Here is a 26,656-nt window from a genome sequence, read left to right on the forward strand (position 1 = left end):
AAAGTTTTTTTTAAAGGTTTTAAAAAAGCGATTTCTTGTGCATACTTTTGTGGGCTGATTTCCTTTATTTCACTTTCTCACTAGATTTGAGACTGCAAAATGTTCGGAAATTCAGTTTTTGAGACATAAATTTTTATAATTGATATCCTAAGCTCAAAATATTTTTAAACAAGAAAATTCGAATCTGTATCAGAGCCCTAAGTTGTTTTGAAAGTTCAAAGTGTCATCATGTTTCGAAGGTTGAACATTTTTATTACGCGTGTTTCTAGTCCGATTCTAGTCCGAGTTGTGTTAGTTTTCGAGTAAATCGGGGGCGGAAGTGGGTGTAAAGTCCTTAATTGTACATACTACACGAGTCTACATACCAAATTTGATGGCTCTAGCTTTTATAGTCTCCGAGATCTAGGTAAGAGAGGACCAATATCGTAAGAGAGGACCAACTCTTCCCTATCTAAGCCAAAAACATAATGGCAACCGTCTTGTTATCTGTATGTGAAGAATTAGAGCTGATAAGCAAACAATTAGTGATTTTTAATGCTCGACCACTTAACCATAATGCCTAAAAGTATGCAATTTTGTCATTTTTCTGTTAGTTTTACGCAATTCCCATTAATGTGACTGGAAAATTTATTATATTTTATGCCTCCGAAATGAGATTAAGGATCACTTTCATTTCGACGTTCTTTAATATACTTCATACTGTCTTTTGTCCAGCATATCTTTAAATATGATAAGTTTCAAAAACGCCTTTTGAATGCTTTTTTATTGTGAAAATTTTGTTTAAATGTGTACGAGAAAAGGCTATGTTTGGCTTCTTTGAATTTCGTAGTCCGTGGCATATTAAAGTCATTAATTAATTTAATAAATTTCATTTTATAAGTCTTCATTAATGAGATTTCTCTACTTCTTTACTGAATTTGTGAAAAATATGCTCCTAAAAGTATGCAATAAACAGTGAGAAAACTTAATCAAATAAAGTAAATAAATATTAACATTAACAAAATACTATTGTTACAATTTAAAATATTAAAACTCTATTAATAGGAATTTTTGACTCTTCCAACCTGCTGCATATTTTAGGGAGCAAATTTCCCTAAATCCTTGTTTCATAAGTTTGAATTTAAAAAGTTTGGAAGTCAATTTTTCTCAAGTCTTTTTTGTGTTTTATTATTATTATTATTATAATTGTTTTTTTTTCGGATGATATTTATGCTTGGGATGGACAAAAGTTGAGTGAAACTTAGACTAAATTTTTGGTTAATATATTTACTTACTTAAACAAAAAAAATCACCTTTCTCGATATTATAATGACCTCAGTACGTATGAGCAATATGATATTGCCTAGACATTTGACTATTTATATGTTTATATATACATATATATTATGTGTATATATGGTAGATTCTTAGATTTAAGTACATGTATTAAACATTATGGAAGTCAGCAAATGAAGAAGAAGAATTATGGAAGCCTAAGTGAGTGATATTATTTCGATATACATATATACTTTAAACAGATGACTCATAGATGACAATTTGAAGAACTTTTGGTTTGTTATTTTGTGCCTCCTTCACCTCCTTGAGAATGGCATTGGTGATGGCCTCCAAGGCGGCAATATCTGGACTATGATCACTCTTTTTATTGCTATTCCATTTGGGCATTGAGACCTGAGAGCAAGAGATATTAATTACATATAATTTCAAACTTAGTTTCTCTCACTTACTGTCAGGACTTTCTGAAGTGCTGTATAGTCCAAGCCAGTGCCAGCCGTTTCGCCCAGGCGCCGCAAGGTCTCTGCCATGGGGCCGGATAGTTCCTATCACAAATACGTCATATTCCCATGTAAGTGAATGAAGAACTTAATTTTTCATATTTTATATGCACTTACCTGCAATTTTGCCCAACTTGTGGCATATTGGCGACGCACCAACTCTATGATGGTCGATGTCAGGGCCAGACCAATCAAAATGTATAAGGTACATAGCAGCATATAATTTGGTTTCTCTGCCATAAGTCAAGCAATGCAATTTACAGTGATTATAAATAGAAATAATCATTTAATATACTCACTTGGCACTAGATCACCAAAGCCAATAGTTGTCATTGTTATGAAACAAAAATAGAAACCATCAAAGAATGTCCAATCGTCTTCCCATAGCAAAAGCAAACCAGCTCCGGCAGCCAAATAGACCCCAAGAAAGCCAACAGCCAAAATGGCATAGAACCAGGTTTTACCCATAAAATTTGTAAACTTGGGTTTGGCTAGAAGAACATCAAAACGAAAAGTTATTACAGTAGTAGATCTTAAAGCCTTGGTCAAGTCAAAAGTAAGTAAAAAGAACCGCACAAGTGAACTTTAACATTAAATTTGTTGCCTACTTTTAGGCAACTTCTCTTGCGTATACTTGATTTGATAATTGTGAGAAAGTTTTATGAGCATGCAACTAAGTAAAGTAAATAAAATTGTCAAACTGCTAAGCAACACGAAGGTGTTTCTTGTTTCCTTTCCTAGGAAAAAACTTAAATGGATAAAAGACTTAAAATTTATATTGAAGCGATTTGCTAAAAAATAATACTTAACTTAAAATAATACTAAACTGCTTAAATTTCGGTATCCAAGACTAATTTTCCACTTTAATCGTTTTCGCCTGCCAAAAACTTCTCACAATTGAGATGGATAGATAAGTAATTTGCTTTTGTAGGTTTTGTCCTTTGCTAGTAGAGTTGCCAATTTTAAATTACGTATACGCAGCGTATGGCAGCTAAAGTACATATACAGTCAATGAACGAAACGATTGGAAATTTTGCATTTTTCTCGACTAACTTCGCTTACTGGCACATCACTTATATGAATGGGCATTATAAACACCATAAATACTTTTTTTATACAAATGAAACGGCTAAAGAAAACATAGAACTAGGAAGCTTCTTTACTCTTCCCCTCCGTGCGAATGTGGCTGGCCTACAATACATATTGCATTCCTTCTTCGACATTAAACTACATTTTCGAACCTCAATCCGTTATGGGATCAACTGGATAGCCCTTTATCCGAAAGCGATCAATCTCGACTGAATCGGGACTGTAGCAGCAGAGGAGTGGCTAAAAATGGATTGATGAATTGATGTATTCAATGACAAACCGTTTAAGCTGCGCTATTTGAGGCTGTATAATGCTGTCGACTACATTACAGAGCCGATTTATACTTGATTTTTGATTTGGTATTATTTAATTTTCAATTCCATGTTCTTATATCCCAATTTTTTGAAAGGAGTGACATTTCCTCTATCCAACCCCCTTAATATATTCACCTAAATCCAAAAAAGAGGTGTTGTGTCTCTAAAAGGATATTTAGCAATGTCCTGACAAGTTTTTCTCAGTTTGATCATACCATAAAAGCGTATTTTTTTTCAGACCTAAAAGGTCCTCACTAAGTGTAGACGAGTATATGAGCTTTGTGTTTAATTTACTTACTGGGCATGTGCCTACCAAACACAGACACAGCGGTGGCAAAGAGACGACCCCAATCGGCTATAACCGTCAATGTGAAGGGTATGCCAACGAGGGCAAAGCAAATGCAAAATACTCGACCACCAATTGTGACAGGAACAATATTGCCATAGCCTGCAGTTGGTGAAATAGAAAACGTAAGAGAGCAAGAGAGATGAAAAACATAAGCCAAGTGGCATGTATGGCACCACGTACCTATGGTGGTTAACACAGTTGAGGAGAAGAACACAGCTTGCAGGATGCTCCAGCGCTCATAGGGCTCTGGAAAGTCTTTATCGGCCACTATAAGGAGGCCACCCTCCGCCGCCTGTTGAACAGCCTGCTGAATCATGGATCAACGATTATTCAATTCTATATGCCGATAGTTGGACACTTTACCGCTTCATATTTGGCCAGCTCAAAGGACAACAGTTCGTTGAGATTATTTACTTCGGTATTGTTCAAAATGATGCTCATGAAACGCTCCCTATGCGTCTTGACCACATCCTTCAGATGGCTAAGACGCTCAACCTCTGCCGGTCGCTCCAAGTGACGAAAAATCTATGAAGAGAAAGAAAACCCATTAGCATTTAATTAAACTGAAAGCACACTGAGTACAAAAGAGAGACCAGAGAGACACTGCAATTTATTGGCATTTCTTTGGTTCATTAAATGCTTCTTGTCTTTTATTTAATTTATTTTAAACTTTAACTCAAGTTCTAGTGAATCGAATATGAAAAGGAACGCAAAAGGCGCCTCTTTAGGTTTCTTTCTGCGGCACTGACCTCAATATGTGTGTTGACCCCTTTGACTTTAGCGATAGTTTTGAGTTCTTTAAATGGAATTTAACTCAGTAATTGTATGCTTTAATATATAAGTAACTATTTAAAAAATTAATCAAAAATCTATACTATAGATGAAGTCAGACAAAAATATAAAAATAGATTAAAACTTCAACAATAAAGGCCACAAAACATATCGATGCATTCAAATGCTGATCTAGGCAGAAGGTCCATTGCCTCTTAAAGTATGCAATAGATAACACAGGTCGACAATAGCTATGCCATTGTTATTGAGGAGTGATCAAATAGGATAACTTCTCTCATTATGGACAGAGTGTGAAATTTGTACACAAAAGTATGCTATAGATAGTCAAACAATTTGAAATTGTTTATCAGTGATATTCGCAACCACACGTAACGCATCTAGGGCTGTGAAATGGTCCCCCCTTTACTCCCAAAAGTATGCAATAAACATTCCAAGAATATGCTTTTTGAAAACACTTAAAAAAACTGTTGAATATCCTGTAGTTAAGAAAATAATAGTCTTTATACATAGATAACTGTTAAATAACAACAAACACAAAAAGTTATAAACTTGTAAAAAACAATTAACACTTTCTAGCCCACTGAAGACTTTAAGAGGCAACAAGTGAATTTAAATAATCGGAACGTGATAGATGAAAACCGAGAATCAGAGTCGTCGTATCCGAACTAAAGAGGGTCACCTGCGTCCGTTTTATACAAGTCGAAATCGAATCAAAATGATGTAGTTAAGTCGTCTCGCCGACTTCGGTTTACCATACTCACTCAAGCACATGCGCACCCCAGCGCCCTCATCAGCCAACGGCCAACTTCGGCCCTATGCTAAAACTTTTATAGGCACAACTCGGCTATTTTTAGTTGGATTTTGATCAGATTTGGTGCTTTTGCTGGATGTTAATATCAAATTTAAGTGTGCCAAATTATGGGAGATAATCGAGTTTTTTGAAGTTACGGAGGCGGAAAGGGGCGTGTCAAAAATTTAAAATAAACTTGATCATGTTACATACTACATGAGTCTACATAGCAAATTTGGTAAGTCTGGCTTTTATAGTCTCCGAGATCTAGGTGTTCACACGGACGGACAGATGAACATGGCTAGATCGAATCGGCTGTTGATACTGATCAAGAATATATATATACTGTATGGGGTCGGAAAAGCTTCCTTTTTGTCTGTTACAAAGAATTTGAATTCAATTCAATTATTATTATTATTTGTGTCTTGAAGAATGTATTTTTTTGGCCCTTAATATGAAGATCATTAAGTTCCCAGATCGAAATGCTATATCTATGAGCATCATGGAGCTTAAAAGGGAAAGGGAGATTAAACATTCTTGAATGATCTTCCCATCTGATGGAACTTATTGTTTCTACATATGTACAAACTGATGTATGTAGGTAGTTAAGTAATCTATCAGAAATATTTATGTTCGATTGAGATGCCCGCAGCTTGAGTAAACTAACGAGGCAATGGTTCATTGTTTTGCTTGATGATGTGAACTTGAATCCCATAATTAATTCGGAAACTCATAAAACCTACATGAACAATATAAAGAAGAAACGAAAAGAGAGAGAGAGAAAAAAAACAAGATTGTTCTTTTTTTTTTGTGTGTGGTTTAATTATAAAAACATTTTGTTAATATATATTTTTATATATGTATATATAAATTTCTTTTTTTTTTTTTTTTTTTGATTTTTTGATGTTCACGTTTTTCGTTTGAAAGTTGAAAAGGCAAATTCTCACACATCATCATAATAAATTTCGCAGTGCTCCCTTCTTCTCCGTCTTCCTCCGTCACTCTTTTGCTTTGTCTTACATTCTTGATGTTATTGTTATAAAAATAGTTTGCACAAATTGATTTTCAGTTTTATTTTGGAATAGACAAAAGGCAAAAATGTAGATAAAACAAAGAAAAAGAGAAATGTTTGCCGATTGTGCGGAAAGAAATTGAAAAAAATTCAATTGAAATGTGTCAGCAATTTTTCCAACTCACACACAGGGACAGGGAAGAGGACGAGTAGGAAGAGGGGGGGTAGTGGGAGATAGAGCTAAAAGTGGGGACAATAATATGTAGATTTAATATTTATACTTTTGGAATTATGTGTATTCCAGTGATGCATCTCTTTGGTCAGATGCCTGAAGACATGTCTGACTCCATTTTTGAAGCATTTGCCTAATTAGTTTTGCTTCTCCTTTCCCCCCACATCTCTCGCTTCCCAGTTATTTACAATTGACGTCGACAAGTTGTCCAAGTTTTCAAATGGTGCCATGACACACAAACCGAACCACAGAACCAAAAGCGAGAACCATCTAGATTCGTAGGGTTGACTCTTGGACAGGACATGAAGGATGAAGGAGGCGAGGGAGATCTGTAATTTGGTGGCAGTCACACAAGGGACAAGGAACAAGAGAGACAAGCTTTAAATCAAACTAACACCACTGACTGCCACTTTTGCCCACTTGGTCTCTCCATCTCTCTCTCTCTCTCTCTTTATCTCTTTCTGTGTGCCTGCGCATAAATTATAATTATTAGAATTCAGACTTGCATCACTTCACTCTGGTATATACTTACAATTAGTTGAAGGAGTAGATAATCAAATGAAAGTGTTACCAAGAATGTTTAATTTGTGTTAACAAACTTAATCTTATCTCTTGCATATAAAAGTGTCATATGTATTATTTTTTGTCGCATGTCCTCTTAAATTTAATACAGATTTATATGTACTTTTTATAGGTACTTCTAAATGAGAAGGTGGAACCGAAGGAGGGCTTAAGGCAATTGTCAGTTTGTCACACCATTTTGCACGCCATAAATCACACACACACACTCACACACACAAACTCGTGGGCAGACAATTGCCACATGACAACCATATGGAGAATAGGGGAATACTCAGCAACTCCCAGAGTACTAAAGCCTTTAGACCAAACATATTAAAGTGAAGGCAAGTTAGTTCAATGCCATAAGAGTTGCTCTAAAATATTATATCTTCAATGTCATGTTTGGTTTAGGTTCCTGTCCACAATATTCACTGTTTACTTTGCTTCATTTCAACAATTTCTCTTCATTACAACAACAAGCGAGAGAAACAAAAAAAAAAAAAAAACGCAAAAGAATAATGTGAACGCGCCCATTTAGCGGGTGATAATTCATTTCCGTTGTAACTTTTTGGCCATCCTCCCCGAAAGCAACAAACGGATGGGAGAAAGCTGTGGAGCGCCCAAAAGCAGGCTATGGTCAGTCAGAATAAATGGACATTCAAGGCCAGAGGCGAAACACACACAGATTATTTTCAATATACATACATACATATATGTATGGGTTGTTTCTGTCTGGTTTTGCTTACATTATAAATGGTATATGGGTAAATAACTCAGGATCCCATGAGAACATTATGAATTTCATGAAAAATATTAATATTCTAAGGGCGGAATATACATAATTATTATTTATTGAAAAACATTTATAAAATGTACAAGTTTTTGGGATATTCAAATTTGTTTATTTTCTTTTACTTTGCTTTATGTAATGGCTTTAATTTCCATGGGCCATTTTTATTAGCGTATTTCGAAGATAATCTAAAGTAAAACTAGGAAAAACTTTTGAAAATTTCGAAGACAACTATAAATATCCTTTTTGGAGACGAAACTTCGTTTATTTTGAGACTCACGGCAATAGTTATTATTACTTTTTTAATTTATGTGGAGAAAATATTCCCCCGTCATTGAATACTGACAAAACAGCAGCTAAAATTATGTTGAGATAGTTAAAACTCAAAACTGAGAATAGAACCAAATTTATTCTCTAAACAAGGGTGGATCTAGGGGATGAAATTCGCTCTCAAAAGTATGCATGAGGCAGTCCAAGATTCCCTCTTTGAAACATATAAAAAAGTTTTGAAATATTCAGAAAAATGTTATAAGTTTGCTGCTCATAATGATTACTTTTCTAGTCTATTGCTTATTTTGATTTGTTTCTTTTCCTTACTTAAGTTTTAAGTAGTTACTAACAAAATCAAAGCTCACTGATTGTTTAAGATTAACCATCGTTTTCATCTGAAATGGCTTCACCAAATCAAATGCACTAAAGAAAATCTAATACAACTGTACCCAAATACCCGAAATACGTGGTTTTGAGTCGTACTAGAATAAGATCTTCTAAGAACAATTGTTACCGCCTAGAGCCTAAGATTCCCTCTACAGTTCATCCTTTGAATTCAACGAATGAGGATCGGGTTACTTTCCTTTTGTCTGAAATCCATATTCACTGATTTTAAAATTCCTTTCGTTTGGTTAACCTCAAGAAAAGCGTTCAAAGTTAGTAAAGCCTTAAAACGTCGATTAAGTGGAAGAAGTCAGAAAATGAAAACTACATGAAAATTTCCCATGACTTCCTATAACTTGTTCGATTGTTATATTGATAATTGTCAAAGTGTTCATTAATTTATGCATATGAACTAAATAAACATAAAGGATAGATAAATATGGATCTTCCAATGAATGGGGGTTCTGGCCAGATTGGAGATTGCAAAGAAGGATGTAAATTTTCGTGATGTATTTCTTCTGGAATCAATAGAGAACTAGATTTTAGGAAGCTACATAAAAGCAAAAAATTATGTATATAGTAGAAATATGTTGAAATCGCATTCAAAGTCGGAAAAGCTTCACAAAGAAGATTTAAAGGCCAATTGACAAACACCTAGGACAACCAGATATAGATATATATAGACGTTAAAAAGCTGAGACCAAATCAATGTTATTGAACTATAGAAACTACAAATACAGTAGACCCTCGGTTAAAGAACACAATTCATTCTAGCATCTTGTTTGTTTAACGAAACCAATTTTCCCGTGAAAACTAATGTAAAATAAAAACTTTTTACATGTTTCAGTTTGAACTGTTTTTGAAAATGCTTCAAAACTTATAAAGAACAGAAAAATGCATAAATATATTTAAGGCTCAGCTTTTTTTTTTGAAAGCGTTGAATGAAGAGGAATGTGTAAAATGAAACATGTAATATTTTTTTTAAAACTGAATATGAATAAAGTAACGAATGAATTAGAAATATAAAATGGGTAAAATTATTAAATTGGACAGCTCTACAAAGTATATTTGGGTATTCAACTGTTTCCCTGTTAACGACAGACAATGACATGTTATTAGCTTAGACAGAGCCACAAAGATAGCTTACAGCGTCCCAACTATATAGTTGAGCAAAACATTAACCACAAAGACACAAGAAGAACATAAGGGACATCATCCTTAAGAAATACAAAAGCAAAGTTTGGAGGAATACATCAGACCACTACAAGACGATTAATATAACCCAAACCTCGATAAGAGACTCACAAATAAAAATAGACAACAACGTCAAAAGAACAGACATCATCAAGTTTCAAAGAATACGATTCCGACAAATAAAACTTACCCACGAATTCATATTATATTAGCCTAAGCTGTCACACCGTGCGTATACGTAATTCTTGACTGCATGATGGAAAGTTAAGAAACTTTTTTATGAGGAAATTGAAGAACATCTTTCATTCTACTGCCTAAAGCAAGATCAAGCCTCTAATATGTTTCTGAATAGATAACGAGAATTGGCCCGGTAATGTAATAGTCCCAAAAACTGTCCGTTTTTTCTTTTCTCAATGTTTCAGTATTTATGGCATTCTTTAGTCCAGCCAAGCAACCTTTTTGGCTCACTCCACATAAGGCCCAAGAGCAATTAAATTAAATATGCTTGTTGGTTGTGAAAAATCAGTTTATTATAAACTCAAAAATCAAAGACACTCGCTCTCTCTCTCTCTATCTCTTTAGGTGTCATTCTCGTTCTATGGGCAATAAAAACAAAATTTACTATTTATGATTTTTTTTTTTTGTATTGGGATGGGGGAATATAATAAAAACAAATTGTTATTATTATTTATTGAAAGTTAGTTCCGGACAATGACCGAACCCCATAGGCAAGCCCTTGGCCCCAACTGGCACACTCGTAGATCAATGCGATGAGAAGGAAATTATCACCATCAAGCAGCCGGAGCCACAGCTAGCAACCACACCGCACCACACCCCACCCAGAGACCCAGACCGAGACCGAGTCCCAGCCGTAGCCGCAGCCGCAGCCGCGACCTTCGTTTCGCTTTCGCTGACTGCCAAAACGGAAGCGCCGTGTGAAATGCGAAAATTGGCAAAGACGTCAAATGGGCGCCTCATGGGAGAAGAAAATTCTGTGTTACCAATTCCCCTTAAAAAGCTTTAACATTAAAGATGCTAAATAGAGTAGAGTCAAAGAGTTTGAGTTTTCTTTTTGTGTTTTTTTTTTTGTTTTTGAAAGATTTTCCAAATCGATGCCTTCGATGTTTGTCTATAAACAAGAGAAGAGATATTTCAAATTTGTTCATGTACTTGAACTTTACTTGAATTTATTATTATTATTATTGTTGTTGTTGTTGATTTAACGAGTAAAGGGAAATTAGACTAAAGAACATAAATCGCTGCCAGTTCATTAAATTTTTGCCTTTCATTTCATTATTTATGAAACAAGCAAACTTGGCGAGGAGGGGAGAGGGCTCATCTTGGGCAGATCATAAATAATACATTTAACAAGATCTAAAAACAAATAATAATAAAGTGCATAAAAAGTCAATGAATGACTTTCGATTGCCAATTAGTCGATATCTTGAAAAGTGAAAAGCAAATAATCAAAAAATATATTTCAAATGGAAGAGGTAAGCAAGTTTAGGGGAAGAAGGTGAGGCTAATCGATGCAGTCGATCATTATAACAGCACGAATCGGATCGACCTATTTTAGTAGGCTATATTTGGATACTTAACTTAGTCGTATCCATATGGCAGTAGTATTTAAATATCGAAAATATTGTTCCAATTTTAAGTTTGCACAAAGTTGTTAACTAAATTCGTAATAAAGGTCTTAGCCAATCTGGACAACATTCGAAATTCTTAATTTCATTCAAAAACCAATAAATGTTCGAATATTCAAACTAAGTCCCATCTTAATGTATCAATCAATCAATCAAAAGTTACGCAATGAATTAACCTTTCATTGAAATGCTCACATGAAACGATTAGAAATTGATTATAAAATTCCAATTTATCAGAATTTTGACACATTAAAAATAAGTTAATTATGAGTTATTATTAAAACATTTGAATGAGGATGAGGCAGAAAGAAACTTTTCTCGTATTTGGGTATATGGAGAATCTTTTACAATGTACATATATCTTTAGATAAGCTAACGGATCGAAACAAGTTAGCCAACATTTTGGATGACTTTCAGAGTTGATGATGGTCTTAAAAGAAATCTCATGTTCTTGCCATATGTAGACAATTATAATTGTATGTATTGTTTATATTATTAAGTATATTTCCCCTTTTGTCCATCATAAATGCAAACGTTTATTACAATTTTATTGTTTTCAGCAGCAGCCAAGCAAAACCACAGGGACCACCCATGGCCTAGACCTAGGCCTAGATCTTTCTCTCTCTCTTTCTCTTCCTCACACTTGACATATTTATTGTGTAATTATTATGGCAGAAGGTCGCACTTAGAGACCACGGGATAGATGGATGGATGGGTCCCAATTGAAAATTGCCTCAACACTAAAATCAAATTAAAATTTTAGCCAACCAAAAATTATAATGATAATAATAATAGCCATGGAGGAGGCGGAGGTGAAGGTGGACCCCACCTGTGAGGCACCGTGGCTAATTAACCAACGGAAAAGAGAGAAAATTAAATGAAATATAACAAAAGCAAAGCAAAAGCAGGTAAGTGGCATTTTGGCCCTCAAGCTCATTCCCGAATCGCCATTCGGATGTTTATTTTATGCTAATGTGTCTCCAACAAAAACTTGACCCAAATATCTGCCAAAAAAAGAAACAAAAACCCCAGATAAAAAGGCGAAAAGGACTACAAAAGGGAGAGGCAAAAAAAAACCTAAACAAAAACAGACTCAATGTGTTGCAGCTTAAGATGATAATCAGGTCTAGACAATGGACACTATATGTATGTATAGTATACATCGATTCACGATGCCGATGCTAATGAGACAGCATGGTCCTGCTTTCACTTATTGTCCTGGACGTGTTGATTTCACATGGCCATAATTGAAGTGGCCTGATTGCGGGCAGTTCCATTAGATGTTCAATTCAAATGGAAACGCACAATTGGTATTTTGGCCTCATTACAACAAACCCTTAAGACTTTAATCATTATCTTATCTTACGAAAAGTAAGTAGTTAATTCATTTTGAAGTGGACTGCAAAGTGACTTTTCTTGGCCAAAAGCAAGGAATGCAAATCTTTGTTCAACCAAATTCTATCTACTTTAGTTCGGGCACAATTTCAAACATTTTTACTGAAGATTTAAATTAAAGATTTTAGGATTTACATAGTTTGTCCATTCTATCCATGATACATTTTATTCCTTTCCTTTCCAGTTTTAAGGCGTAGAATCATCCATCTTATTCCACTCTTCCACTAAGACCTTTCAGGTCTTTGATCCCCTCAATGCGGTCTCAGATAGGTGAGGCTTTACTTATATATCTGTACTATACAGATCTTATGTGTCCTTTTGAATGAGATTTTACTTGCCTAGTTGGGGCATTCGATTTCATTTAAGGGCCTTCGATTTGGAGGTGTCTTGGAAACAGTTTTTGTAAGTATTATGGGATGACAACAACAGCTTGAAGTGTGATTTTCATATCGATTAAATGAAGGAACTAGCTGCTTTTGCTAAAAGCAAATAGAACGCACAATATTTCTAAAGTTGCGTGTCCTGCTGGATTATATGAAGTAGAACCTTTTTAAGAAGTACTTACCGACAATTTACATGCAATCGAAAGGAAAAAAGAAACAACTTAAACCAAACAGTTCACAGATTTTTTCAAACTTTGTGTGTGTGAGCCAAACATGGCAGCTGCCAGCTACTGGCCAACTAGAAGCGAAGGTGGATGGAGATTAGGGCCATTGCGTGTACATAATCTCATTTCCATCATTCTACATTGGACACTTGCTCAGGTGTTTGCTCTCAAATGGCCAACAAACTGAGAAGCCATAATTAATAATAATAATTTGTGATTTGACAGCGTAAATCGTCTTTTTTTTGTTGTTTTTTAATTATGTGTGTGTGTGTCTTGAGATTTGAAAATTTTTTAATTTTCTCACTGTCTGACTGACTGACTGACTGACTCACCAATGCGGGCCAGGGCAGTTGGGGATGGGAGTGACCAAGTGGTAAAGACATTGATTGACACTCTGTTGTGGGCAGCTGCCGGATGAATTGTTGATTGTTGTTTCTGTTTCTGTTGCTGATGCTGCTGCTGATGATGATGATGTGACTGATGACGTTATCATTCGTGGGTAGTGGACAGTGGTCGGTGAGTGGAGAGGGGGGCGGGTCAACAATGGACAGCAAATTGACTTAATATGGTCCAAGTAGTTTTCAGACTTAATGAGGCTTACAATTTTTCGGGTTTTTTACCCATCGCATCCAAGTGTCAAAACGGGTATATACATTTCATCCTAAGTATTGATAAATTACAAGTAATGCAGGGTATTTGAGAGTCGTTTAAACGGAAATACTATTGACGAAATTAATTCAATTTAAACTACGTTTTATTTATAATATTTCATGCATATTTTAAACTATTTCCTCAATAATTTATAAAAATTTATATATGGCATTTCAAGGTTATTCAAGAGATTTGACTTTGAAAAAAAAAAACCTAATAACTAAGTAGATCGTTTTCTAAAAGATATAGTCTCGATTCGAAACACTTGCTCAAAATGCAAAATGCCCCCAAAAGTATGCTTCAATAATTTAAAAACCTTCACTTCAATTTAAATAACTTCTTTCTCCCTTTTCTCCTCTCCTAACTCTTCACAATTGATTTATGATGGTTTTTGTCAAGCAAAAAGGCGGAAAACTTTTAATGCATTTTCCCGGCTGCAAGGCAAATGGCAAAGCTCGTTCAAGTATCACATCAATTTGTATTGGTATGTGTGTGTGTGCTTGTGCGTGTGTTTTTGCATGTTGTTTACCGCTTTATGGCAAATATGTTTAGTCAGGCGACAAGCAAATAGATTCTACACAGCTCGACATACACTGCGTATGCGTATCATGTGCTTTTCCCCTTAACATCAATCAACGCCCCACATTAAAAATGATTTCTGCACGCAACTTCAACAAAGAACAAACACCAAAAGGAACAAAAACAAAAGGAAAACTTATCGATAAACAATTTTACACTAATGTCTCAATTGATACAAACACTAGCCAACAAAATTGCAATACAATTGTCCCAAAATCTGTCGTTTTTAGTTGGTAATTAGAGTTCTTCCTTAAATATTAAAATTAACCCAACGCTTGCTCTTTCTTTCATATGGAGTATAAAGTCTTTTTATTCGATTTTGTACTGTAAGTTCATCTAGGTTACTATGGGGGAAGTTTCAGGACTATACTAAAGATCCTGAGAACGTTTACTGGGGCTCTATGGTACTTAAAGAAGGACAACATTCAAAATGAGCTAAATATATCGACCGTAAAATTTTATTCTGCAAAACTAAGAGCACATTTTACCAATCACCAAAATCCGCCTATGTTTAGATATAAATCGCTTTATTGAGAGGATTTAGTCAATCTATGTTACCACCTTCTTGGGGTACTTCCATTACCTTTAAAATGACATCTTAAAAATATAACTCGATCTGCAGTAGTTTTTGTATTTGGCCTACTTCAAACCTCTATAATAAGACCATCACTGGAAATACTCTTCAGACTCCCACACAGACAAGACAAGGATCATTGAAATCGATTTTAGATACAGTCCTGTTCCGTTTGAGCAAGAACGGGGTATATTCTGTCACTTCTTCTGTTTGAAGACTGCTTTAAAACGGTTTTATTTGAAGAGTACAAGACACAACCTAGCCTATTCTATGTATTTCGATTCCGAGTCAAGATATTCGGTTTTAGATTCTTTGCTTTTGAGTTGGTGGAATGAAAAGTTATTGCATAGTTTTCATAAAAATTCATGAAACATACGGATTTGAAATATTTTTCTATTAATCTGTATTATGTTGAGGACAATTCTGAGTATTAATCGATAATTTTGTTCCAACCATTAGCTTTGGAAATGAAAACGATTGATAGATCTGAATATTTGAGTTTCTACAGCTGCAGTTTGTTATGTATACCTGATCCTACCACGGAAGGATCCTACTATCTTTAAAGGTAAATAGGCTACAAATAAGTGTTTCCAATATTTACTCAAAATGTTTCATTTGACGGAGAATCATTAATTAGGTCATTGATATAAATTAGAGTTGTAAAATGGCATCAAAGTCGATAAGTTTGAAAAAGAAAATGAGATTCCAAGTTCCAGTTCTGGTTTCAGAGGACACGGCAATTTATTGTTAGATAGGACTATATTTTTTCTATATAACTTATTCATTAAAAATCATGATCTTACCTCCTTCTCAAGAACTAGAGCTAATGAACATTTAGAAATAAATATCTATAGTTACTTTTAAGCGATACTAAAGGACATTTAAAGATAAAAAAAATTAACAAATTATAATTTGATTCAAATGTAAATTTCCTTTTCTAGAAAACAAGATTTTGAATGGAATTCTCTACGTAGGGAAACGAAAATAATCTTAAGGTCAAGGCCCTTGGAATCTTTCAACAAAATTTCGATTATCAACTCTTGGTGCACCGTGTAATGTAATTTAGCCAAAGTTTCTTTCCAAAAAAGTTGAGATATTGATGAGGGGGGAAAACCCTTAGTTCGCTTAGCTATATGGCATAGAGTAATATATGTGATTTAATTTTGTTTTGTTTTTTATGTTTGTGGTTTGGTTAAAAAATTGAGTTCTTTTTTGATGTTTGCGTGACGTCTTTCACTTTGCTCTCTGCTCATTGCTCCACCTCAAGTCGGAAAGGAGAACTGCCAAAACAATCAAAGCTTCGTCAAGGCATGTAAATGCCTTTGAGTGGCTGTATCAGGATGGGATTTGACCTGGCCTAGTGCTAGGGTAGGGTTCGAATTGGTTGGGATTGAAGTTTCGGGGTAGTTGCACGTGCAACACGCAAGGCGACGCCAAGATGGCCATGCGAAATTTGACCGAGTTCTATTTAGTGTTATTTTTATTTCATTTCGCCTTCTTTTGTTTTTTTCTTGTTAGCGTTTTTGTTTTTGTTCTTTGCCCTGGTCTTGTTTTGATTTCACTTTTCGATGTTTTCGTTTTAGTAATTGCTGCGATTTCGTGTGTTCTTCGTTTAGGGTAAAGACCGGGTCCTCTGCTGAAGATTAGAAAGTTTCATGATATATAGAATTAACCTAGTTACATTAAGCTACTGCATGCCGAAATGCATTTGCCTCAGATGCACATGGGGTTTAGTCCTCTTCAATTTGAAATTTTTTGGCATTCAGTCAATATGGACTTCAATAAGGAATCAACTATGTTGGTAAATGGAGTTTAGTTATACGAATCTATCTCAAAGAACCGAACTTGTCTTCTTAAAGACATAACCAAGACACAAGGAAATGAAATGCCTAAACTTAAAAGAGTAAAGAAGGCTCTCAGGGATAGATAAATCATTTGATTTTGCATTGCTTCATCATTCTAGTTTGGAGCCGTCTTCTTTATAATATGTTTTTAGCCGAGATAGAACAGAAATTGTATGACCATCTCATGTATCAAGAATTGGCCTAGTACTGGGTGAAACAATGGGTCAGGGTGCGAGGCAATTAGTAGCCGTTCATGTAATTTAGAAGATCCACCAAACTCCTGATCCATCAGGAATAGAGAGATCTGACAGGGATTTAGTCTGAATGACCTGTGTCCTAAACTGGATCCGTCTCTGTTTTATGATTTTGACGATCATATGTAAAAGTTTTCAGAGATTTGCAAAAAACAAAAGGACAAAAGAGCTTTTTGTCAAATACTTGCTTTAAAGATCCAAAGAACATCTCGAATTTCTTGAATCCTCGGTAAATGAATTTTCTGAGTGATCCATTCATTGACATAGGCAACTGAAGATATATGATCCAGGTTCGACTTCCAAGCTAATGTTAGTCTAAGACAATGGCCTTAGTTTGCTCGGCTAAAGTCAACTTTCTTTGATTCGAAATTCGAAGGTTTCAAATATAAAAGGGTTTGACATCGTTGAGTTTTGAATGGATTGTCAATGATTTCATCGAAAGAGATTAACAAGAGGTTCGAAACATCGCAGAGTTGACTTAACGATTGTCGACTGTGATTTAAAAGTTTACAACTATTTTCTGATGCCAAATATCATCATGCCCATTTATTCTAACGTGCTAGGCATAGATCTGCATCAGCTTACCCCTTAAAATATGCAAAAGTGTTCATTATTTGCAACAATTTGACTGCATATAGCATACTTTCGGGAGCAAAGTTTTCACATTTCCCCCGCCTTGATCCGCCCAAGGGGTGAATGTAATTTGAACAAGATAGAATATTTTGCAGAGTATTTAATTTATAGCTTAACTAAATTCTAGTGAAAGTTAATTGCATCAAACTCATTACTTTGTGTGTGCAAGGGCATACAGAGTATTTGTGTGTGTGTGTTTTTTTTTGTTGTTGTGCGGTTTGCCGTCTCCATTTCAATTATGCTAATTCATGTCGAACGTTTTGTTATGAGGCACTTCCTGTGGCAAAGTGGGACCATACAGAGAGAGAGAGAGAGAGAGAGAGAGAGAGAGAGAGAACCTTGGGCTCAAGCAGCAGTGGTCGATGGGATTATTCCACTAAACAATTGTTAAATCTTAAATATATTTTGCTAAATAAATCAATCAAAATAAACATTTAAAAATTGATTTTACACGCTATAATTTATTAATATTTATTTGTTTTTTCTTCTACATGTTACTAATTTTGAAAATTTTTCTTTTCCTTGCTTGATAATAAATTGTGGAAAATGAAAAGTTTTGCCTTTTTTATAGATAGTTTATTTTGGCAGACATACAACAACAACAACAACAACAACAAGAGCAGCAACAAAAATAAATAGTTTACAAATTATTTTTAATTTGCGAAATGAGCGAATTGTCACACACACACACACACACACACACACACACACACACACACACACACACACACGCATACACATACAACTAAAATATGCTAAATAATTATACATTATTTGTTTTCATCAACAACAACCAAGAAAAATAACAACAAAAATAGGGGGGAAAAAAAAAGAAAATTTATATTACTCATACGCCGCATCGGCCAGCCGAAAAAAAAACTAAAAAAAAAAAAACCAAATGAAATGATGTGAGAAAGATGCGTAAGGCAAACAAATTAAACATAGAGAAAACAGAGTGAAAAAAATGAGATAGCATGACCAATGAGAGAGCGAGAGAGGGAGAGAGAGCAAGAGTAATGCACTTGTCCATGCATAACGTTCGATCTGACCGACTGATCACCCCCCACCCGCCCCCTTTAGGTGCCATAAACAATGACGTCTTGTAAAGAAAACAAACGAAACAAGCATCTTCTCAGCTGGCTGATCAAGCTTTAATGTATTCCCAATATATCAGCAGGTAATATCGATCGATTTATATATACATACATACATATATATGGGATATCGTCACAGACCTCAGAGTTTGTTATCGACTGAAATGAAATCGTTGGATATATGTATGTATATAACGAGTTTGATGGAAAATAACAAAACGTTTTTGTTTCCCAGAGTCCCTTACTTAGTTACCTTGAAACTTTTACTCAGGCGCCCCTTAAGTTAGGCAACATTTTGTGTTTTCCAATCATGTCAGAAAAGAACAGAGAGAGGGTGGAGGGCGGAAGAGTGAGCGAAAGTGGAAAATGTTTGCAAATTGCTCAACAATGACCAAACAATGATAACAATTCCCCTCACCATTCCCCTCCCCGAATTCTCCTTCGTTTTTGGGGCCCAAAAGTGTTTAAGTGTATTAAGTGAGGACATGAGAATAAGATAAAGTTTTTTGTTTTCTGGCCACGCATGATTCGCATACAAATGAAACATTTCACTTGGTGCTATCGCAAGTCATAAAATCACTTGACCGCAAACCCTATATCCTAAACAAAAATCGACAGAATCGACTAAACTTGACAGATACAAGATACAAGATATGTTTGTATGTATGTACTTTTCACATTTGGCCTTTGGCCAAGTGGCCAGCAAAAATTTATTAACAAATTATGTGCTGACAGGCAGGTGACAAGAATCAGACAGATTTATTAAAAAATAAACCACTAACAAAATTATTCATTTCATTTTGAATGTTTCAAATGTCGCGTGGCACTTTCCATTTTCATTTTCATTTTCTGTTTTTTTTTTTTTTAATTCCATGGTAAAAACATATATACATATATATATATTTGTGTATATGTGGGTGTAAATTTTGTTTCGCTGTCTGGCCTGGCCAGGTCTGGTGTGGCATGGTTGATGATATATACTTGTTCTATATATACATATATATTCATCATTCCATTCAGGTCACCAGTTAACCCAAAATTTATCAGATATACTTATAATAATGGCCAAAGGGCAATGAACTTTAACAAAGATTAAGAAAGAAATGTTGAACAAGAAAACATTTTGCAAGAATCTTTTGATTATATATATCAACATATAAGAAGAAGAAACCCGAAGAAACTCCTTTGCTCTTAGGATGAAGCAGTTTTGGTGGTCTTTGAGAAGGTTTTTTAGTATTTTCTTCCAAAGAAAGCATCAGACTTCAAATGCAAGGAAAAAATCTGTAAAAACTGCACAATAATTTCAAAATTTTGTTGATTTTAAATTCATTTTACGCTAATTATCAAGACAACAAAAAGACCAAAGGGCCGGGGCTAACTTCGTTAATCTTTCCTTACCTGAAGCCGTCAAAGTAGACATGGCTATTGGAACTCGTCTCGTCGTGCAAGGGTATCAAAATGCTGATAGATCAGCAAAGCAAAGTATTCCCTAAAGTAAACCCTAATTTCATTGAGCTTCAATTCTAAGATCAATGACATGAGGGCTATGAGCATTATTTTCAACTTAAATGGGGAACTTCAGGTGTGCCAATCACCGATATGAATGAATTTTGGAGATGTTGTAGCTTGTTGGATATGTTAAAGCTGCGTGAAATATTTCGGAGCACTATTCTATATTTTCCTAATAAATCGCGTTTAAAGTTATAGCTTCTGTGACTTGTAGGTAAAATTTCGAATGGACAATAGGTTAAACAGGTTAAAAACACAAGAAAGCGGATGAAAAATTTCATCAATTCCTTGTACATTTCCATGTTGATTTCTGCTTTAAAAGGTATGCCGTGTTTTTTTTTTTTTGTAAATCTGTTCGAAATGAAGTAATTTCATCAAATGTCAAAGTGTTTGAAGCTATTTGAAATGTGATAAATTGTGATAAAATTTACTGTTTTAAATTGATAAGAAATTTGCCGAATTTGCAGATTTACGGAAAAAAAACAAACAAAAAAAAAAAGGATATGTAAATATTCTAACTGAAAATTATCTCCTAATTAGCTCTAAGATCGCAAAAACTTATATTTTGGTTCTTTGATTGCTAAAAGTCCCGTGCCGACTCAATCAGGCAATGGAAAGACATTCATATGGCTATGAAAAGAAAGAACTTGAGGTTCACTTTTAGAATATATTGGAATAAAGATAGTGGCCAATTAGCCAAGTGAAAAGCACGCTTTTGATTTTCGAACTTAATGTAAAGTACTTGGTTGATCCGAAGTATTTAGACCATAACACGTGAAAAATAACGAAAAAAAGTGAAACGGATACACTCTCCACTCAGATTTAGATAGGTTTTACAAGGATTAGGGCCTATTTATGTCTAAGAAAACACTTCCAAAATCAATGTTATGAAGTCATAAGACGAAGAAAAACTGTGGAAATTGCTAGGATAACACTAATTATCCTTCTAGGGGCAATATACATGTTACTTTAGAGACTCATTGAAATATTTGGACAAATCTTGAAAAATTGCTGATCCAATTTGGTTAACATAAATGTTAACTTCACTTGAGACCCATGACCAATACATTAAATTATATTAAATAAAGGTTTTCCCAAAACGAATGGAAAATCAGAGAGTTTGCTTCGATTTACGTAGACTTTAAGGCCAATTTTCCATTTTCCATTTTCATTCTCTTTGTCACATTTAAAGTGTTTGTGTAATGTGGGGCTGGCGTGATTTCCCATTTTTTGTGGTTGCTGTTGTCTTTGGTTTCCCATGTGTGTGTGTGTGTGTGTTAGTTTTTAGTGCGGGAAATCAAAACGCAAAAATGCCCCGCCTAGTTCCTGGCCAAGAGCTACCACAAAACAAAAAAAATTGGCCTTAATATACTAGTAGTGGTAGAATACGATAATATAAACTCATGTCGTCTGGCTAAGCTTTTGGATGTTTGGTCAGCTGTTAATCAGATAACCCAACAATGGGTTGGGTTGGGCATGACTTGGCCTGACTTTTGGCTAATTGCCTTTGCCTTTGCCTCTGTTTTTGCTTTTGCCATTCATTGCCTTGGGCAACAACTTAATTCATTTTCCACCTCAACTCCAAACTTTTGAGGAGTTCTCGTGTGTGTGACACTTGTGTGTATCGACGCCTTTAAGTATGCTACAAAATGCTAATTAAAATGATTTATGTCCCACTCGCTATGACTTTTGGCCCCCTTCTATTCCCTAAACATATGTGTGAGCGGGCAAATTTTGTAATACGAGAGGAGTTGCCTCATGAGGATTTTCAAGAGCTTAATTAATATAGACCATACAGTCCCACCCATCAACCCAACAGCCCACCAGCCCCTTCTACATGGTTGTACTTAGCAGTCAATAGCAAAAGCATAAAATAGATAAACGTCAATTGGCTTAAGCCGTAAAATTTAAGTGCCTAAAATGGCAATGAAACCAAAGCAAATTGTTTTCAATTAAATTTTTGATAAATTGCATTAACTTTGTTTCAAATTATTGTTCTAAGACCAACTTGAACTTAAAACAAAGTCGAACGAACCAAGAAGTCAAATCACAGAAACTGGAATCAATCCAGAATAAAACCAAGTTCATATTCAATGAGGTCCTTGCTGTTGACCTGTGATATATAAAGGATATAAGATTCCCATGAAATCAAATATCATTGAGTTTTGGATTTTCAAATTCTTTTCAAGTATTTCTTTCACAAAAGAAAGGTAATATTCTTATCCCTTTGACTGTAATTACTTGCCGTGTTTAATTTACTAAAATAAATACAATTAAATTTATGTTTTCTTTAATAATTTGCTTGACACTTTTGAGGGAGTCGTGTTGAGGACTTTTCTTTTATTTAATCTCAAATTTCCGCTGGTCACTTGAGTGTCACTGAGAGTTGATTTCCGGCAAAAAAAAAAAAAAAAAAAAAAGAAAGGAAAACAAAAATGAAATCAACTTTACTAACATGAATTCCATAATACACACACCGTCCCCCTTTACCCTACACCCCTTTTCACACTGTCACAGGATATGCTGTATATGTGTGTGTGTATGCCATTCACTTCCGTTTCATTTGGCAGCTGGCACTTTGATATGACACTTTATTGTTAATGGAGGTACATACTTGTATTTTATTCTTGTTTTTCTTTAAATTCATTTCAAAAACAGGAATCGACCAAAGGGTTCAAAATGTAAATCGAAATCTGCAAACATAGAAGAACTCATGCCAACAAAGGACATTAGGAGATCATTTGACAGGATGTTAAGAGCCACCCATTGTCAACGTGTCAAATTGATTTGCTCAGAAAATTTAAACAAATGTTTGAAGAATTCAACAAAATATTTTATTTAAATACATGTGGTTTTTTTTTTTTTTTTTTTTTTAGATTTTTTGATGAACAATTTTGAGTATGAGAAGTGCCCGTAATTAGCCAACATGTGGTGTGAGATTTCAATAGATTTTTTTGGTTCTTTGAGTACTAGAAGAATGAATAGAACGACTGCTGGAGGGGGGGATAGTGAATTAATCTATGAATGTGAATTCTTCACAATTCAGAACAGAAACAATGAAGGAAAAAAAATGAAAATTTCTGCGTAAATGGCGAAATGGCATCAAGTGAGGTGCTAAAAAGTTGGGATCAAAGTTCAGGAACAGGGAAAATGGGGGAAATATTCAAAAAATTCAATTGAATATTGACCAGATGAAACGACTATGAATCATTTGCAAAAGAATCCCAAAAGAGGAAAATCAAGTAAATTAAATGTGAACCATTATAAACTTCACGAATTGTTAGGTATATTTTCTATATCAAGATTAGAGAAACTTTAGACTTTAAAATAAAAATTCTTAATATTTAAACAATTTCAAACAAACATCCATAAATTTCATTACTCGTGAGTCAAAGCGAGTTGAATTTCTGATAAATATGTTAAAAATCTACTAAAAAACAATAATTTGCTTACGTATTTGATAACAAGTTCTTGTACTGTACAGTGTTAACTCTCAAGGGTGGACAGCAACTATCGGCAACAAAAAATGGTCTAAAAAACGCAGAAACAGAGAGGAATGAATTGAGGATAAGTCTTATAACTGATTAAGAAAAGTAATTTCAAATGTTTTCTTTATTAATTGAGGCAATTAAAGATTTAATGTTTGCCACCTACTTTTTGTACAAAAATTACATCTCCGACTAAGAAAATTTAGTAATTTTCGAGTTGGGGACATTTCTGTCCACTTCAGAATCGTATAAATACTCCACGGAAGATTTTCTCATCAATAAATAACCCAACTGTGGACTCCTTTGGAGATCGTAAGAAATGAATTTGTAAAACTCAGAAAGTAATTTTAAGGAGCGCATTTGCCTGGGATATCATTTGGCTGAGTCATAACAAAAAATCGACCGACATCCAACCAATTGTCATATTAGATCTTAAAAGTCTTCCATACTTTTGAAAATCTTTACACTAATGCATAGATAAAAACTAATCGATTAAATGTTAATTTTTTAATATAACCCAATTCAATTTTTTAACACATCGATCAACGAATAATCTTGATATCTATTTTTGTCTCATGCTATAAAGTTTTATGGACTAAAAGTGTTCTTTGATTAAAAGATATAACCATCAACTTTTCACATTAAAAACAAAAAACAATTTAACAAGTTTTTGAAATACAAAATGTTTTCACTTTTCTATAAAAGTCTCTAAAATAGAGAGAATCCGCAGGTTTATTTTCTCTAGAAAGTCTTTTTAAGGAAACAATTTATAAATTTCGAAAAGTTAATTTGATATTGATCCTTTGTGCTGTGTTTTTCTTTGCTTTTGCTTAAAACAAGTCTGAAAAATGTCTAAATTACACGGTATTTGAAGTCCGTATTCTCCCCATGCCACGCCCATTTAACGGATCATTTGAATTCCCTCACCTTTCTTTTAGTCTAACTCAGTAGGAAAAACCTTATGAAAGAAACCAAGTCTAAAGTGGATTATTGTTTGTGAAATTATCCTTATAATCAGGATGATATAATCAGGAGTAAGTCAAATAAGTAATAAATAAGTCAAAAGAATAAAAAGAAAAACTCAGATATAGAAAATTAACTATGGAGAGAACTGAAAACTTCAGGAAGGAACGACATCTTCATTCATTTTACAGGATTCTGAGAAGTTTATATAAACTGTAGAAACGTCCTTTTCAAACAGAGACAACACAAATTCCAGTTCCAGCATCAAGAACGTCATTTCATTGGCTCAAGGATAATGAAAAACATTCCTACTCCTTTATCTCTTACTCTTATATTACTTGTGGAAATCGATTTTAGTTTTCATTTCAAGAAAAGTGAAAACTATTTGAAATGCAGGCGTCAAATTTTATAAATTTCAAACACTTTTCTAGACACTTGACTTGAATTAACTTTTCATACTTCATTTGGCTCTTCGTCGAGGCCTTAGAAAAACGAACAGAACAGAACAAAAAAAATAGTTTTCTTAACAATTTGGCAAATTCTTTAGCTGGTGGTTTGCTTGGCTTTTGATGAATTTTGACCAGACACGACACTTGGCCATATGTCAAATGGATAATTAAAGCTTATCGAGCTAGAACGATGGGCTCTAGAGCCAGGAGATGGTCAATGTTTGGTGAATGAGGCCCAATATACGTCAATTCTGTGTTCGTTTTCTCTCGTTTTCGTTTGTTGTTGTTTTCTTTGGTTATTTTCCTTGAGTTTTGTGGCCGTAAAATGTAAATGTTTAGACAAGAGAGATCAGAATATTAACGGACAGACTGGCTGTCCTCAATTGGATGCAATTGCTCCACCTTTGCCTCCAGTCATCAGTCAGCCAGTCAGTTAGTCAGTCAGTCAGTCAATATGTAGCAATTAACATTGCCTGCCATTTATGACCAACAAAAAGCACTTAAAAATTTTTGTGGAAAATTTAAGTATATAGTTTTATGTTTTAATTTTAACGCTTTCCATTTAACATTTTGTATTTTCTTTTTTTGGGTGTTTTAGTTATTTTCCAAAATTTATTTAGTATTTTCACAGTTGTTTTGATTTTGTTGACTTTGTTATAGATTCAGTTAAATATAAAAATGTTCAACGTTTTTATTACCAAACCTCCCACGCCACAATAGATCGACAATGATACAAGCAATCCAATATGATTGAGGGCCGATTTCCATTTAAGTGATTGCCAACAGGCCGAGCTACGGCCACAGATGCCATTGGCATTCTCCACAACCTCGACACGTCGATCCAAATGCTTGAGCTTCTCCAGCAGCTCAGTGCTGGCCTCATCCTGCGAATCATAGTCAATGGCCGCCGATTTGACCGTTCCGGGCATAATACCTTTAATTTCTAAACCTTTCGCGTATTCGATTTGTCCCCCTCTCCCTCTCTATATATAAGTAATTCCCGCACTCTCACTTTTGGTAGAAGTGTTTGCAAGTGTTTTCAATGTTTTTGAAATTTCACATGTTTCATGGCAAATGTTTGAGACATTTTTTCGAATATTTACTGCTGCACGCCGCCAAAATGTGGCAAAGTAATTTAAGCCAAATCGAATTCCCGTACCGACCACCACACGCTACAATGTCAGAGTGGCGACTGAAAGACCGACATGGCCAAAACAAAAAACGCGCGCGCCGCGCACAGCTTCTGTCGATGGGAATGTGGACGAGCTCTGGTCACTTTAAACGGAAGGCGGCAAATGGATTGGATGCGACACCTCGGTTCGACTTGGACGTGGAGTAAGTAAAGAAGGTCAAGGATAATGAAGAGCATAAGAGAAGGTGTTTTATACTTTCACTTTTTGGTTGGGAGAATTTGCTTTTCG

The 26,656-nt window shown here is 34.7% G+C and overlaps 1 protein-coding gene across 1 annotated transcript; it reads right to left on the minus strand.

Annotated features, from left to right (window-relative positions):
* Positions 1-1,509: 1,509 nt before the first annotated feature.
* Positions 1,510-26,164, minus strand: LOC137583657 (TWiK family of potassium channels protein 7). The gene is made up of 8 exons (XM_068298746.1): positions 25,934-26,164; positions 3,888-4,049; positions 3,705-3,828; positions 3,474-3,623; positions 2,072-2,263; positions 1,890-2,005; positions 1,725-1,817; positions 1,510-1,668 (listed from the first exon to the last, which is right to left on the minus strand). Exons 1-8 carry the CDS (start codon positions 26,162-26,164, stop codon positions 1,510-1,512), a joined length of 1,227 nt encoding a protein of 408 aa, XP_068154847.1.
* Between the last annotated feature and the right edge of the window lie 492 nt (positions 26,165-26,656).

Source organism: Drosophila tropicalis, unplaced genomic scaffold, assembly GCF_018151085.1.
Source record: "Drosophila tropicalis isolate 14030-0801.00 unplaced genomic scaffold, ASM1815108v1 contig_867, whole genome shotgun sequence".
NCBI classification, from domain to species: Eukaryota; Metazoa; Arthropoda; class Insecta; order Diptera; family Drosophilidae; genus Drosophila; species Drosophila tropicalis.

What these genes read in the sequence shown, in the direction of transcription:
- LOC137583657 (XM_068298746.1), bottom strand. Translation starts at nt 26,164, where the DNA reads ATGCCCGGAACGGTCAAATCGGCGGCCATTGACTATGATTCGCAGGAT. An exon ending in GTTTGGTAGGCACATGCCCA is followed by an intron (nt 2,264 to 3,473) that starts GTAAGTAAATTA and finishes ATGTTCTTCTAG; the next exon opens with CCAAACCCAAGTTTACAAAT. An exon ending in CACTTCAGAAAGTCCTGACA is followed by an intron (nt 1,669 to 1,724) that starts GTAAGTGAGAGA and finishes TCTTGCTCTCAG; the next exon opens with GTCTCAATGCCCAAATGGAA.